This window comes from Suillus plorans (assembly GCF_016647745.1).
Source record: "Suillus plorans strain S12 chromosome Unknown HD556scaffold_51, whole genome shotgun sequence".
In the NCBI taxonomy this organism is placed as follows: domain Eukaryota; kingdom Fungi; phylum Basidiomycota; class Agaricomycetes; order Boletales; family Suillaceae; genus Suillus; species Suillus plorans.
The window spans coordinates 128-15032 of NW_024537435.1; the positions used below are offsets into that span (position 1 = coordinate 128).

The following is a 14905-nucleotide window of genomic DNA, read 5'->3' on the forward strand; positions in this document are numbered from 1 at the left end:
GTGTTGATGGATCGCAGAGCGTAGTAAGAATGCGGCAGATGACGTAATACAGCCTGTACCCTATACTGGCAGGCCACAACCTCACTGGGCATCACTAGCCTGTCGAACATTCAACTAAAGGTCTGTCGTCCCTGTGACGTTCAAAAGAGTATTCACGAACGCCTAGAACCAAGTTAGACGGTGCTGAAGGCAACAAGAGTCTACAAAAAGATTGGCCAACGTGGGATCGAACCCAAGACCTTCGCGTATCAAGTCCATCGATAAGAGCGTGAAATTGTACCATAAACACTTTTATCAATGAACCGTATTAGCACGACGCTCTAACCAACTGAGCTAGTCGGCCTTGTTTTGCCGTGTAGCAAAGGTGTCAAAAGGGTTGGGCAACCTTTCCGTTTTTACATAATATCATTTAAATGTAGGTTACGTTACGACTTAGCTGCTAGCTAGTAGTGCAAGCTTGCGATATCGGACAGGTGAATTATGCTGTTGGCATCGATTACTCCTGTGCAGTGCAGATGCAGCAGATCTCACTTCAGTACTCAGTTTTCGCTAGCCTGAGAGGTACCGGTGACAATAAGGCAGAACTTTCTAGCGAAATGAAAATCAACGTCCCTTGTATAATATCCTTATCGAGAAGAAGTTCAAATTCGGTTTGGTTCAACTTGTTCTTTGACCAACATCTTCAATTCAGACAGACCTTTTCGATTTTAACGATGGTCACCTATTCTGCCTTCTTTTCTTCTGGCCTTCTCGCGCCTTACCATCCAAGAGCAACAACTCCTGCACCACCCTCCTCGCCCATGCCAATGCCATCCAGTCCTATGCACCCTGTCGATCGCGATCTGAGCGTGACGCCCACACCCGGTGGCAACTCAAATAACGTTGTTGCAATACCCACTGCGAATGCTGACCGTTCTCGCATGCGCAGGCGTCGCAGTAGCATGAATATTGGCGCGAATCCGATGGCTCTTATCAAATCCCCGACCCGAAATGCGGGCAGCGCGCTTCAGCGCACTGGCATCATGTCTCCCACCCGGAGTCGTGCAGGCAGCGTCGCAGAGAACGCTTCAGAATCCAGCAGTCTTTTCGGAAGATTAAGGAGTGGCAGTCTGAATGCAGGCCCTCCACTGCGGTGAGTGGCTTCAATGCCTGTAATTGTATGTCTTCTAATATTCATGTTGTGCAGCCTGCGTCGTGCAGTCAAGCGGACCGTCCCACTCGCTCCGCCTCCTACTGCCCCTCTTCCTCCACTTCCACCGCCATCACCATTACCATCCGCAAAATACACGCGTACTCTCGCGCCTCCCGCGCTCATCATACCTGTTCCTTGCCAACCCCTCATGAATTATTTTGTATCCGGTCCTAACACTTCCGGATTACTCAGCCCTGATTCTGCGATGCACTTCTCATCCAATATGTCGCCTGGTATCTCCTCCACCCCTGCTCATAAGTGTTATTTTGGAAGCACCATCGATGAAGAGATGAAGGAAAGCTGAACGCGCTTCGATAAGTGCCGCTTGTTTGGACATTGCGCCTGGTTGCGCACTCGCTCTCGTGCATCAATAACCCCGTTACCTATTTACTGTTCCAAATTAATTACCTGCTGCATTTGTTACCAACATCTCACTCATAGCCATCCAGTTTTACAGCGTATCTCTATGTCCTTCAGTTTCTGCATCTTTCAAGCTTTGTCGTTACTATTCTTGCTGCTGGTTTTGCTCGTTCTCGACATCACGTCCATGTTTTGAATGCTGCTCTAGTGTCTATGTTATTGTTTGGTATCTGACGTGAATAGACCACCGTGTTTTAGTCGTACCCATATTACCAATGAATTGTAGCCCGAGATATCAGTAGGGCCTGACATGGGTAGAGAGTGCCCGGGTACCCGCCCGGGTGGAACCTGCGGGTAGCGTGCGGGTCGGGTGCTACGGGTCACGGGTTGGCTTGGGTGATGTGACAGTGACTATTTAGCTCGCGAAGCTCGAAGTCAATGGCACAAGAGAAGAACGTTCTCGGGGAATAACAGGATAAAAGTCTGATATTTGGGTCCAGAAAACACTACTGTACGACTACGAATGGACTCTGCTTTTATACTACTGAAGCTCGGGTGATAACGGTAAAGAGAGGCAGTGGGGACAGAACCGGGTAGTAAGTACGTCGGCCGAGCATATAGTAGAGTAGCTGTAGCTATAGGAATAAATGAGTCCAATACGTTTTAGACAAGGGTGAGAAGCAGTCAGTGACGAGCACGATCTCTGAGTGACCGTTACATCTCCCCCTCCAGGGTGACCTACGTCTCCCTCGCCTTCTCTGACCTAAGGACGTCAGTCCATCTCGGCCATAGCCTCCTCGGGGGGCGCCACGGAGGAGGAACCCATCACCGGGTATGTAGTGGGCAGGTCGGGTTGTTTTCGAACCCTCCCCAGCCCCCTTTTATTGAGCTTCTGCGTCTGCTTACGCCCGAAGTTGCGCTCCTTCCTCTGACCAGCGCGTCTCTGCTCTATCTTCTCTCGTTGATGGGCGGCGCTGATCGCAGTGTGCCACACCATCTTCTCCATCTGCTCCATACGGGAGGTGGACACAGTGATCTCACTATCTTCTTCGTCGCTGATGACGTCCGTGGCCTCTAGGGCAGACCCGATGCTCACCACCGCGCCGGACTCGTCAAGGTACGATGCCGTGGACTGCAACCCCTCGCTATTGAAAGCGTGGGCGAAGAACTCATAGCCCAGGGGGCTAGGGGGTCGAGCGTGGGGGGTTTGTTGCGTAGAGCATGAGAGTAGGCGACGAAGAGCCTGAACTGCTCGCGCGTCACAAGGTGAGTATCGTCCTCGTTTTCGGGGTTGCCAACTAGTACGTCCTGGCCATACGCCGAGAAGTAGAGAAGCTGGGATTCGTCGGGGGCGTGGGACATGGCGAATAAGCTGATTTCACCGTCCTCAAACCAGGATAGATGAGAGGCTGAGGTGGGTTGGTTGGTGTTGAGATGTGAAGGGGTGATGTGGGTGCTAGGACGGTTGGTGGGATATGAGGGAGCTGAGGCTGTATTTAAGTCAGCTCGGTCCTCTAGCGAAACGTGCCCCAAATATGATCGAGGGTCGTCGTTAGGAGGACTCCCTTCACCGTCCGTTAAGTTCCGAATGTCAGGAACACCTAGTAAGTCCAGGTACTCGGCCAGAGCAGCTAGGTGAGAAATCTGCTCATATGGCAGCCAGGTCACATCGCCCGCTCGCCACTTTACCTCAAACAACGCCCCTTCCTTCGTGCCGGAGTGGGACAGGATCTTGTCAACCGTCCACTCGCGGTCGGGTAGATCTCCGAAGTCGAATACCTGTGAGTCAGTCCGTCCAGGAAACAATCGATCATCGTTAGGGATATGGATGCGTAGCAACGACGAGTGGAAGACAGGATGAATACCTCGTTGCCTTAGTCGGTTCGGCAGCTCCAGCATAAATGAGTTGTTGCCATAGTCGCGTGTCAGCTTGTAGGGTCCGATGTACTTTGGAGAGAACTTTTGAGCTAGGCCCTTGGGTAAGGACATGTTCTTTGTTGACACGTAGGCCAAATCTCCTTCCTTAAACGGACATAGCTGACGTCTTCGGTTTGCGTTCCGCGTTTGTTTCACACGGGCCTCTATTATTGAGTCATGCGCCTTCATGGTAGCGCTCTTCATCTTCTGCAGGTAGACACGCACACTGGGATATTCGTCCTTGGACAGATTGTTCCAAACCATGGCCCGGGGCACACGGCCCATGTTCAGCATGAAAGGTGACTCTTTTGTTGACTCAGAGCTTGACGTATTGATGGCAAACTCTATGGCCGGCAGTTTCGTTACCCAGTCCGTTTGGGTGGGGGAAATTATGGCTCTGACCATCTGCCCGATGGTCCGATTCACCCGCTCTGTGGACCCGTCGGACTCAGGGTGGTAGGCGCTCGACATTCGCTGGTTAATGCCCAGCAACTTGTTCATGTGAGTCCAGAACGTGCTTGTGAACAGCACATCGCGATCGCTTACAATTGCTCGAGGTAGGCCATGATGTTTGTATACCTCGGCAAACACAAGTTCTGCCACCTCCTTGGCCGTGTAGTTGACTCTACTGGGCACGAGATGCACCATCCCAGTGAGCAATTCTATGATCACCGTTATGGCAGTCATATTCACCATTGCGATCCTTAGACATTGGTAACGGACCGATGAAATCCATTCCTATCGACTCCCAGGGTCTTGTGGGGACAGGTAAGGGATTTAGCAGACCGTACGGTTTCTGATTGGACGGTTTACTTCTCTTGCAGGTCATGCACGACGCACAATATGCGTTGACGTCGTTCACCATTGTCTTCCACCATACGTGGTCGCGTAGGTAGGTCAACGTCTTCGAGGCGCCTAGGTGGGCTAGTAAGGAATGAGCTTGGGATATGACTATCTCCCGGACGGTGCGTTCTTGTATTTTCACGTCTGGTACGCATAATAATGTTTTGTCTTTCAGACGCAGGTGGATGAGGCCTTCATCTACTTGGAAATTCCGGTATTCCGTTGGTGAGTCCAAAATCTGTCTGAAGAACGGGTCCCTGGCGTACTGATTCCTGATACCAACTATCAGCTCATCTTCGTCCGGATAAACCGCCGGGAACCTCGTCATGTTTGGTGCATCCTCACCGGGCTCGTTGGTGCAGCCCACGTCTAGAGGCGACTGCTGATTGGTCTTCTGTCCAGCATCCCCCCCTTCCTTTCGTTCCTTAGGGCCTCTAAGGACGAAATGGGGAGCCATTCGCCTCGCGAAACTCAGCTGCCGTCTCCGGCCGCCCTGTCTCTGCAGGTGAAGGCACTTCCCGAACCTTAGTAACGCGTCCTCGTCGGTCGCTAGGGATAGTAACGCGTCCTTGTTGGGTGCCACCGGCAGGGTCACTACTTGTAGTACCGCGTCCTCGTCGGTCGCTACTGGCAGGTTCGCTACTGATAATATCGCGTCCTCGCCGGACGCTACTGACCGCCTCAGTGGGGACTGACCATCGTCCCCTGGTCAGCGCCAGAACTTGCCAGACGTGAACTCCGCCTGGGGGGATCCAGTGCTCTGGCTTCCATACCCACCAGTACTGGCATGGATATCAGGCTGGGCAGCGTGCCGCCCGTCGTTCCCGTGCTCCCTTCATCATGGGATGTGAACTCACTGGGAGCCCGCACTGTACCTGGTGCATCGAAGGAATACATCCTGGACAACGCATCAGGTAAGACGTTTTCGATCCCCGGCAGATATCTGACGGTGAAATCGAACTCCCCCAGCTTTTCCAACCATCTAGCCTGTCGTCCGGACAGGTCTCGCTGTTGCAGTAAGTGGATCAACCCCTTGTGGTCGGTCAACCAGGTGAACCGTGCCCCTTGTAGGATGTCTCGGTGCCGCAGCATCCCCTCAACACCAGCCAGCATCTCCTGCTCATGAACGGGGTAGTTCTGCTGCGCTGGGTTCAGTTTGGCGCTGTAGAATGCAGCCACCCGGGCTGTTTTCCATTCGACACCCTGGGCGATCACGCAAGCAATGCCTTTACCACTTGCGTCGGACATCAGCCATATGGGGTCCGCGTCGGCGGAGTAGTCCAGTGGAACCCGTGAGTGTTTCGCACAAGTCGCGACATATTGTTTAACTTCGTCGAAAGCTCTCTGCTGGGTGAAGTCCCAACGGAACGGCACCGTGTCACCCGTAACCTCGGCAAGCGTGCCCATCGGGACTCTGACCCGGTGTATGTCATCTGCCAGGAACCCGACAGCACCCAGGAAACTCCTGAGTGCGTCGCGGTTGGTAGGTGTCTTCCAGGCGAGGATTTTGTCTACCTTGGCGGGGTCCATACGGATCCCGTCGTCGTCCACGACCCTGCCCAAGATCTTAAGTTCCTTGCATAGGAACTGCAACTTACTCTCGCTGAGGTAAAGTCTCTCTCTTTCTAAGATCCGTAGGACGGTTCTCACGTGCTCCATGTGCTCCGCTAACGTTTCAGAGTATATTATGATGTCGTCGAGGTAGACGTCCATCCACCGGCCTATGAACTCGCCGAATAGGTGGTTCATAAGGGCTTGGTATGTAGCGGGTGCGTTACAGTCCCCCTGCTGTAGCACAGTACTAACCATGTTTCCGTCGGGGGTAGTGACCGTTGTGCGCTCGACGTGCTCGGGCACTATCCTTATCTGTTCATAGGCGTCTTGTCCGTCTATGATGGACCGGTACTGTCTCCTCGCGACCCGGCGAAGGATCCCATCAATGTCCGGTAGGGGAGATGATAACTTGCGCGTATTAGTGTTGCGCTCCCGCAAGTCGAATACGGTGCGTAGTTTATCCGTGCCCGGCTTCCGGATGAATAACATGGGCATGGTGTTGCCGGCACTCGTCATACGCCAGCGGCCTGACGCTAGGTAAGCTTGTCGCTTCTCCCCCCATTGCGGATGCAGGGGCTCTGGGCAACGAGAAGGCCTCCAACGGTAAGTCTTCTCCGGATCTATCAAGGGAATTGTATGATTGATCGCCCTTAAAGGGGGCAAACCGGTGGTGCTGGCCTTGGCACACAGTGGCCGGGCCAGCTCGCAAAGCTGTTGACGTGCACGGGTCAGATCTTCCTCGACGGCCCCTGCCGCCCTCGATTCCAGGACAGCTACCTGTTCGCCCTTGACCGGTAATGCGCGGTCGCTACCTACCATCACCCGGGACGGGTTCAGGCCGACCGTAACTTGATGTTGGAAGAGGAATGGCGTCCCCAGGATTAAATCATAATTCTGTAAGTTTATGATATCAAAGAATCTTTCTTCCTTAATGTGCTGATAAGCTAGCTGCACCTTAACCCCGAAGTTCACCTTGGAGCGCGACCCTTGCACGGCCAGCTGGATGGTGAGTGGCTTCTCTAGAGGTATCCGTTTCACCTTCAGCTGATCCGCTAGTGTGGAAGACATGAAGTCGGCCAGCGATCCTGTGTCGATAAGGGCTCGGACCGGGCAGCCGTTCACATGGGCCACCACGACGACAGGCTTGGGGATGAGTCGTTTGAAGTCTCGGGCTATCGCCGAGTTACGTTGTATGGCAGGGTACTTCCCTGGCGCTACCTGCTGACCATTCAGTTCGACTAACTGGAAACGGTGAGCCGTCCCTTCGAACTGCATGTCTGGGATCGCGTAGAGCTGATGTACTACACCTTCCAGCGCGCACTCCATTGGACTGAGATCACCAGTCTCCAACGACCGGAAGTGGTGATTCTCCCACTCCAACTCTTTGCTTAGCATCAGCGTGTTCAGTCGCTTGTAGCCCTTTAACAGGTGCTTCGCGTACCAGTGAGCTACATTCAACTTCTCATTACAGAGGAAATGATCCTCCGCCCTCAGCACATAGTTTAGTTCTTGATCCAATATCTCGTAGATGATGTCATCGCCATAGGCTGTTCGATGGCAGATGAACCGATCTTCAATTGGTTCTCCCGGAAACCGAGTTTCCCAGTTCAATATCTCCTCGACACGATCAGCTATAGGGTCTCCCATCGGCTTACAGCGTTGCATACAGCGCCTCATGGACTTAGGTACTTCGCAGTCCTCAGCCAGGCGATTTGCATACCAGTCACCCACGAAGAACGCTGGGTTACGCAGCAGGAAGGAAGGAATCTCTAACTCTTCCTTCAGGTGAGTTCCATGGTCCATTATGATGTGACGGACGGCTGATATCCGATAGATCAAGAACCTGTCCTTAGCAAAGGTTTCTTCACTTGTCAAGTCGTCCCCTGGATAAGGTGCGCTCTGTCTTAGTATCTCCTCAGCACGGCGCGCTAACGGATCGCCTATAGGCTCATCAGCCACTCCCCACGTTCGGTAGACCGGTTTCTTAGGTATTTCGTACTGCAGGAGCGCGACGTTCAGAGGAATCTCGGTGATCAATTCGGTGCTGTCTTCGAGAGCCTGACGTTCTCCGTCCAGCCCCGTTTCTATGTGCATGGCGTAGTTAGGCACTCCGGGTGGCTTATCCTTGTGAGTCGACGGCACTGTGATCCGTTTAGGACACTGACGGGACATGTGTCCTGCCTCTTTGCAGATAAAACATCGTCCTTCGGATACAAGACGGTCGTGCTCCTCGCGGCTCATCTTTTCGTCTTTAGGACGTTCTGAGCGCTTACTCTGTGCAGGTCGATGTACTCTATCCCTGCGACTCGAGCCTGATGACTGCTTGTCCCTCTGGCCATGGTTCCCCTTGTCGGATCCTCGGGGTGCCTCGCCTTTCGGCTGCCCGTGACCTTTAGGATCCTTGCCCTGTTTTTTAGGGGCCTTGGGTCCTTCTTCACGGCCGCGACCGTTGGAAACGGCAGACTCGGCCAGCTCGATTATCTCGGCGATGCGTTGGACCTCGCTCAACGAGGACACTTCCGGGTTTAGCTGCATCTTGTAGAGCTCATTCTGGATACTGGCACTCAGGCCGAACCAGAATTTGACTACCTTCTCTCTTTCAGGTACGTTCCCAATCATCATCCATAGTTCGTTGAGTTCTGATAGGTAATCTCGGACTCGCTGGTCGCCCTGGTAGCATCGGTACAGTTTCTTACGCTGTTTCGTACGGAAGTCAAGCGGGAAACAATAATTGAATAACTCCGTGAAGAATTCCTTGAGTCTCCATTCCCCCGGCCGGTCTGACACCTGCCGGACATAGAAGTCATGTGCTTTTCCTTTAAGGTAGTATGATAGCACGAACACTCGTCTCCCCCGTGGTACGTTGCCGTCCTCCACATACGCAGTTCCCTCTGTTATGAAACGGTGAAACGCCCGTGGGTCGACCGAACCATCGTACTCCTTTGGGGGGATGGGTTTCAGGGTAGTCTTTCGTTTAGTTTTGCGTTTCTTGGTCTTATGCCGTTTTTTAGAGGCACGTTTTCCTCTATCGCAGGAACTGGATGAGCTGTCCTCGCTCTCACTCGACAGTTCACTTGATGAAGATTGAGTGGTGGTGGAGGAATCGGAAGAGTCACTCGATGAGTCGTCTGGGAAATGCACTCGGGTGGGTTTAGCCCCCTTCCCCTTCTTCTGGGTCATGCTCTCAAATGCCCGGCCCAGGTAACTTTTTGGGGCTATCTGGGCGGCTGCATCCATAGCGGGAGGGGTCTCCCGTAATCCATGTTTCCTGGCAGGCTGACTAGCAGCCTTCTCGACCATCTCTCTTACCGGGTGACGATTTTCCTTATCGCTCGTTTTCCGAACGGTGGACCGGCTCGGAAGCACCTTAGTCTTATCCCTGGTGAGTTTATCGGCCTCCCTCAGCCGCTCTTTTAGCTGATGGATCTGATGTTCGAATTGTTCAGTGATCCTTTTCTCAGTGGCCCTGATGGCCGCCTGGACAGGATCCCTCCTGTCCTCTTCAGAATCTGTCTGCTCCCGTGGGTTTTCCTGTGCCCACTCCTTGGATCTTGTCCAAGTGGCTAACGCTTCTCTCTGAGCCTCCAGGTCTACTTCGGATCCATCTAGGTTTGCATTGCCCCAATTCCGGGGGTCCGCACCCTTTCCTTTAGATGGGCCTTCGTCAGGTGAGGACGACGTTTGATCACTTACGCGAGCCCTTTCTTCAAGGCGTCTCCTATCAGAGATACGTTGTTTCTCTTCTTGGGTGAGATATTTTTCTGCTTCTCTCACTAAGTCGGGTTCTATCTGACCCTTTGTCTTGGGCTTGCTTTTAGCTGTCCGTCTAGACTTAATTCGGCGGTCCTTGACCGTTTGCCATGGTGTTCCAGTCTCTGACTCTGCCGAGGATTCACTGGTAGTGACGAACGGGTTATTAACAGGTTCGTCATTCCAATTTTCTACTACACCGGTCGACTGACGTCGACCAGTTATTGCGCTATCGACGCTAGCCGAACGCACTCCTGCCTCTGGCTGGGGCGTATCGGACCTCGTTTGTACCACGTCGCTATAGGAGCGAGCGGGTCTGAGAACGGAGTCACCCAGACGCGAGAAGGATCTCTCGGTAGGGGACGGGGTTGGGGTTGCATCGTTAGTGCTAACTTCAGTTAAAGGAGACTCAACTAGAGTCCCAGGGATCGTTTGTTCAGCATTCAGCGTTGCGGAACGTTGGGATCGAAGGTTGTAGTGCGAAGACATGGTATGGTTTTGTTTCGTCGTGGTACTTTACGGTGGGCCTAACCGTAATCGTTCCAGGGACGAGGAGTTTTATCGAAGGTTTGTTATGGAAAAGTGGGTAGACTTTTGGATGTTAAAAAAGATGTGACAGTGACTATTTAGCTCGCGAAGCTCGAAGTCAATGGCACAAGAGAAGAACGTTCTCGGGGAATAACAGGATAAAAGTCTGATATTTGGGTCCAGAAAACACTACTGTACGACTACGAATGGACTCTGCTTTTATACTACTGAAGCTCGGGTGATAACGGTAAAGAGAGGCAGTGGGGACAGAACCGGGTAGTAAGTACGTCGGCCGAGCATATAGTAGAGTAGCTGTAGCTATAGGAATAAATGAGTCCAATACGTTTTAGACAAGGGTGAGAAGCAGTCAGTGACGAGCACGATCTCTGAGTGACCGTTACATGTATGCACCGTCACGGTGTGAGTCACATTCAAATCCATCCATGCTTCGTGCGCTTCGCCTGCCAAATCACTTCGAGATCGACTACGTCAATACATTCTCACCATCTCAAACGATGTCAACCTTGCCTGCAACGGCTCAACGAAACGGAATAACAACAAAAGACATGGCGTCAGAAAGTTCTTCGTCTGACACTAGCTCAAATTCATCCTACTCGGACTCGGACTCGGACTCGGACTTGGACGATGCTTACTTGCGGTCTCTTTTAGACACCGCAAGGTCAAATATTCGAGAGGCGGTCAAGTTGAAAAGGGCACATGTGTTTGGTGACGGAGAAGACATTATCAAATTGGGTGGCGACGAATCGGAAAGGTATTGCATGTTATATGCTTCATTATTTTGCTGAGTTTCGCTATAGACCATTGCCGCCATTGGATCCCGGGGAGCTTCCCCCTGCATATTTCGAATTTTCCAAAGATCGACGCGACGCGCCTGCTATTGTACGAGACCCGGACATACAGCGCGCAGAGGCAAGTACCTCTGGAACCATTGCTCCTGCACCCCCTCCAAAACCAACGCTTACCGGCAAAACACCTGTAAGTCTCACTATGACCGTATCAATTGAAGGACTCATGGACATATATTTTTTCAGACGAGAAACCAAACCGCTGGACCAAGCTGGTTTGACCTTCCAGCACCCGCTGAAGCCGATCTCCCTCGATTGCATCGTGAAGTAGAGGCTCTTCGCCTGCGCAATCAACTTGATCCCAAACGCTTCTACCGTAAAGACGACGGCGATGGGAAGGGTATCAAAGGACTCCCGAAACATTTTGCTGTAGGTTTTCAACACGATCTATCGTATCGTAGAGGCTTATTTTGTTGGTTTAGATCGGTACTATTGTGACTACGAACACGCCATTCGGCACAGCAAGTACGGACAACCTTCCTCGTGCTCATCGCAAGAGAACTTTGGTCGACGAGTTAGTCGATGATGCGGAAGCACGACGGTATGCGAAGAGGAAGTTTGAGGACCTGCAGGTGGTGAGGGGCGCGAGAGGAAAGAATACCTTACACCAAAAGAAGGCGTTGCGCAGGCCGAAGTGGTAACTACATTCTCCATGCGCCAGTTATATCTCACAGTAGCAGTACTGAAATTCACATATGGCGCTGACTTATGGTTCAAACTAATATTCCGCGACGACTCGACAAGAGAACAGAGGGGATCCATAGGAACGGCAAAGACACGCACACCAAACTACTGCACCCCCCCCTTCTCCTCCAGAAGACATGCCATCGAGCTGCGATACGCCTCGCCACTCTACCCCAACGCCACCCTCTCCACCCACATCTCAAACACGTTGTCAAGCACTGAAACATATCCCGGCACCCTTCATCACTCCACAACCTAATAGCGTCCTTCCAAATATACCCCGACAATGTCGAAACGATAGATCCGCTGCAAAACTCGGTCAAAAAGCAACCAATAGTCTACCGTGCACACACCTCCCCCAAGGAAAAGGACGCAATCAAAGAGCAACGAGAACTTACCGACAATATTCAAATATGCACGGATGGCTCAAGTCACGGTGGAGGGGTAGGAGCTGCAGCCGTACTAACCCGTGAAGGCGTATACTAAAATACCATCTAGGATTCGACCGCAAGCACACCGTATACGAAGCCGAGGTCGTACATTGGGACTTGAATGAGCTTTCGCTTGATCTACTTTTTGATTGAAATTTTGCAAGAGGTAAAACCCCCGATATCTGTCATGTCAAAGACTTGGGAATTAAATGTTGTCGAGGTCACGTGATGAGTCACATGGAACAATAAGCTCGGTGTAGCCGGGCGGACCGTGACGGCAGTTGTCATTGTTCTCAGCTTATGTTCGACGCGTGACGTTCTGTGTACATTAACTAGGATCAAGCGCCCTACGATAATATATAATAAGAATGAGTCCAAACCCTTCTTTTTCTCTCATTACTTACCAGCATCCTTGAGTCGTGTCGGCTGCGCCGCAAACTCCTTATTAACCTTCAGGTTTCCACTCACTTCCTAATAACACTCGTTTCACTCATGGTGTCACCAGCAATGCTTGTGCACTTTCCACTCATTTTTCTTTCTTTTGTCGTCCTTTCCCTAGCTTCTCCCTTGAGGACTGACAGACACATAAACCATTTCAACCACCGATTTTCATGCAATTCTGCTGTGCAGCCTGTACTTCTCCTCAATTCGTCTGCTGGACCATCGTCCAGCGTGACACCTGCAAGTTCTTCTTCTTTTCCGGCAACTATGACAACAACTTCCCAGGCACCCACTGGTACAAGCTCTCCTGTATCATCGAAATATGTTATTGCACACTTCATGGTCGGAAATTCATACCCCTATACTATGGATAATTGGCTTGCGGATATCTTTCTTGCGCATTCCAGCGGAATCGACGGCTTTGCTTTGAACGTAGGAGTGGATTCTTGGCAGCCTTCGCAGGTGGCCAATGCGTAAGTCCCTATGTTTTTAACTGAGTAATGGACTTCTGATTCACCAAATCACTAGCTATCAAGCCGCTCTCCAGTCTGGAACTGGTTTCAAGCTCTTCATGTCCTTTGATATGTCGTAAGTTAATTATTCATTTCATCTTCTTTAGCAGATCATCATTCGTACAGTTCTTTGCCTTGCACCACAGCTTCCGACGCTGCAAATCTTCGTACTTATATAACAACCTATGCCACGCACCCCAATCAGCTGCTTTACAATGGCCGCGTTATGGCCTCAACTTTCTCTGGCGAAACTTGCACTTTCGGACAGGGATCCGTCGCTTCTGGATGGTCTACTCAATTTGTGCAACAGTTGACAGGATCTTCCGCAGTTCATTTTGTGCCATCATTTTTCGTCGATCCATCACAGTTCAATACCTACAGTGGGGTGATTGATGGCATGTTCAATGTAGGTTATTCCAGTATCACATTCTGCATCAATCTAATTGTTCTCAGTGGAATTCCGGATGGCCAATTCAAGTTACGACTTCATATGTATCGTCCATACCTGGTCTGCTTGGAGACATCGCTAGTGGTCTATCCTCCACCGTCAGCTCTGCATTGTCTAATGTCATCGGGTCAACGACTCCGGATGATACATACATCTCGAGCTTGGGTGCAATGGGCGGTGGTAAAACGTACATGGCAGCTGTGTCTCCGTGGTTTTTTACCCATTATGGCCCGTCAACTTACAACAAAAACGTGGGTCGCCCTTCCGTCGTACATGTTGCGGACGCTGACAAGGCTCATGTAGTGGATTTATCTCAGCGATGATCACTTGTACGCTACTCGGTGGGAGTCGTTGATCACAATCCGCGACCAGGTAGATATCGTACAAATCATTTCTTGGAATGATTTCGGAGAGTCGCATTACATTGGTCCGATAGAGGGCGCCCAACCCATGAGTCAAGCCTGGGTTGATGGCAATGATCACACTGGTGCGCATTTACTAGTTTATACAGATGATCCGAATGCTAACTTAGGTCCTTTAGGCTGGCTCAATCTTACGTCTTATTACGCCTCAGCCTTCAAGACAGGATCATACCCCACTCCGGCCAAAGACCAGCTCATAATGTGGTCGCGTCCACATGCTGCCTCGGCTTCTGCGTCAAACGACCCAGTTGGAAAACCAACCAATTACCAGATTGTATGTGCTTTGTTCATATCAATGGGGTACTTATCTCAACTGCGATAAATCTAGACTTCAGACAATGTCTGGGCCGTGGTTCTGGCGACCTCCCCTGCCACAGTCGTACTCTCGACCTCGTCTAGTCAATCACAAACTTTCAACGTCCCGGCCGGCGTTTCTAAGTTAGCTGTACCCATACAACCCGGCGGGACTATGTCTGGCACACTAACCCGAGGAGGGCAGACCGTCATTGATCTGCAGGCAACAGACTTCACTTTTGAGGCTAACCCGACGACATATAACTTTAATGTCCTCGTTGTTGCCTCTCCTTAATCTCATGTTCAGCATTCGCTATTCTCGACAAATTTTCGGTTGTGATTCAAATATACCATCTATAGTATTCCATTTTCGAGCTTGAGTGCATTGTATGTATCCATCTTCTGCTACTTACCATGTACGCTGGTGTACGGCATACTTACCTTGCTTGCAAGGTTTCTCTTTCTCATGATACAATCAATTTGCAGTGCAAACAAATTGTGGACCACTCATGAGTCAGTGTGTATGACTTCAATTTGACTTCGGTACATACTAAATAATTGATCTCATCTTAGCGAGATGGCTGCAGCAGCTCCCGGACTCGTGTTACACACTGTTGCTAGTTATGATTGGGAAGGGGGCAGCGAATGCTTCGGATAAAGCGT

General features: G+C 51.2%; 6 protein-coding genes and 1 non-coding gene across 7 annotated transcripts; 3 read left to right on the top strand and 4 right to left on the bottom strand.

Moving 5' to 3' along the window:
• Positions 1-212: 212 nt before the first annotated feature.
• Positions 213-343, bottom strand: HD556DRAFT_t88. Its single transcript has one exon. It is a non-coding gene; the product is annotated as a tRNA-Ile (tRNA).
• Positions 344-654: 311 nt separating this feature from the next.
• Positions 655-1964, top strand: HD556DRAFT_1392291 (uncharacterized protein). The gene is made up of 2 exons (XM_041303576.1): positions 655-1132; positions 1187-1964. The coding sequence occupies exons 1-2, from the start codon at positions 714-716 to the stop codon at positions 1494-1496; spliced, it is 729 nt and encodes a 242-aa protein (XP_041157235.1). The 5' UTR covers positions 655-713; the 3' UTR covers positions 1497-1964.
• A 360-nt stretch (positions 1965-2324) lies between these two features.
• HD556DRAFT_1310677 (uncharacterized protein) lies at positions 2325-2914 on the bottom strand (the record flags this gene model as incomplete). Its single annotated transcript, XM_041300444.1, has 2 exons — positions 2325-2736; positions 2802-2914. 2 exons carry the CDS (start codon positions 2912-2914, stop codon positions 2325-2327), a joined length of 525 nt encoding a protein of 174 aa, XP_041157236.1.
• A 4299-nt stretch (positions 2915-7213) lies between these two features.
• HD556DRAFT_1197227 (uncharacterized protein) lies at positions 7214-7810 on the bottom strand (the record flags this gene model as incomplete). The annotated part of the gene is made up of 1 exon (XM_041296303.1): positions 7214-7810. A coding segment is annotated over one exon (597 nt), but the record flags the coding sequence as incomplete, so codon positions are not given.
• A 138-nt stretch (positions 7811-7948) lies between these two features.
• Positions 7949-10105, bottom strand: HD556DRAFT_1242511 (uncharacterized protein; the record flags this gene model as incomplete). Its single annotated transcript, XM_041298287.1, has 2 exons — positions 7949-9673; positions 9773-10105. Coding segments are annotated over 2 exons (2058 nt in total), but the record flags the coding sequence as incomplete, so codon positions are not given.
• A 605-nt stretch (positions 10106-10710) lies between these two features.
• Positions 10711-11651, top strand: HD556DRAFT_1433376 (Fcf2 pre-rRNA processing-domain-containing protein; the record flags this gene model as incomplete). The annotated part of the gene is made up of 4 exons (XM_041305214.1): positions 10711-10916; positions 10963-11140; positions 11197-11379; positions 11433-11651. 4 exons carry the CDS (start codon positions 10711-10713, stop codon positions 11649-11651), a joined length of 786 nt encoding a protein of 261 aa, XP_041157239.1.
• Positions 11652-12833: 1182 nt separating this feature from the next.
• Positions 12834-14537, top strand: HD556DRAFT_1433377 (glycoside hydrolase family 71 protein; the record flags this gene model as incomplete). Its single annotated transcript, XM_041305215.1, has 7 exons — positions 12834-13039; positions 13095-13154; positions 13205-13484; positions 13532-13777; positions 13830-14013; positions 14068-14222; positions 14277-14537. 7 exons carry the CDS (start codon positions 12834-12836, stop codon positions 14535-14537), a joined length of 1392 nt encoding a protein of 463 aa, XP_041157240.1.
• Between the last annotated feature and the right edge of the window lie 368 nt (positions 14538-14905).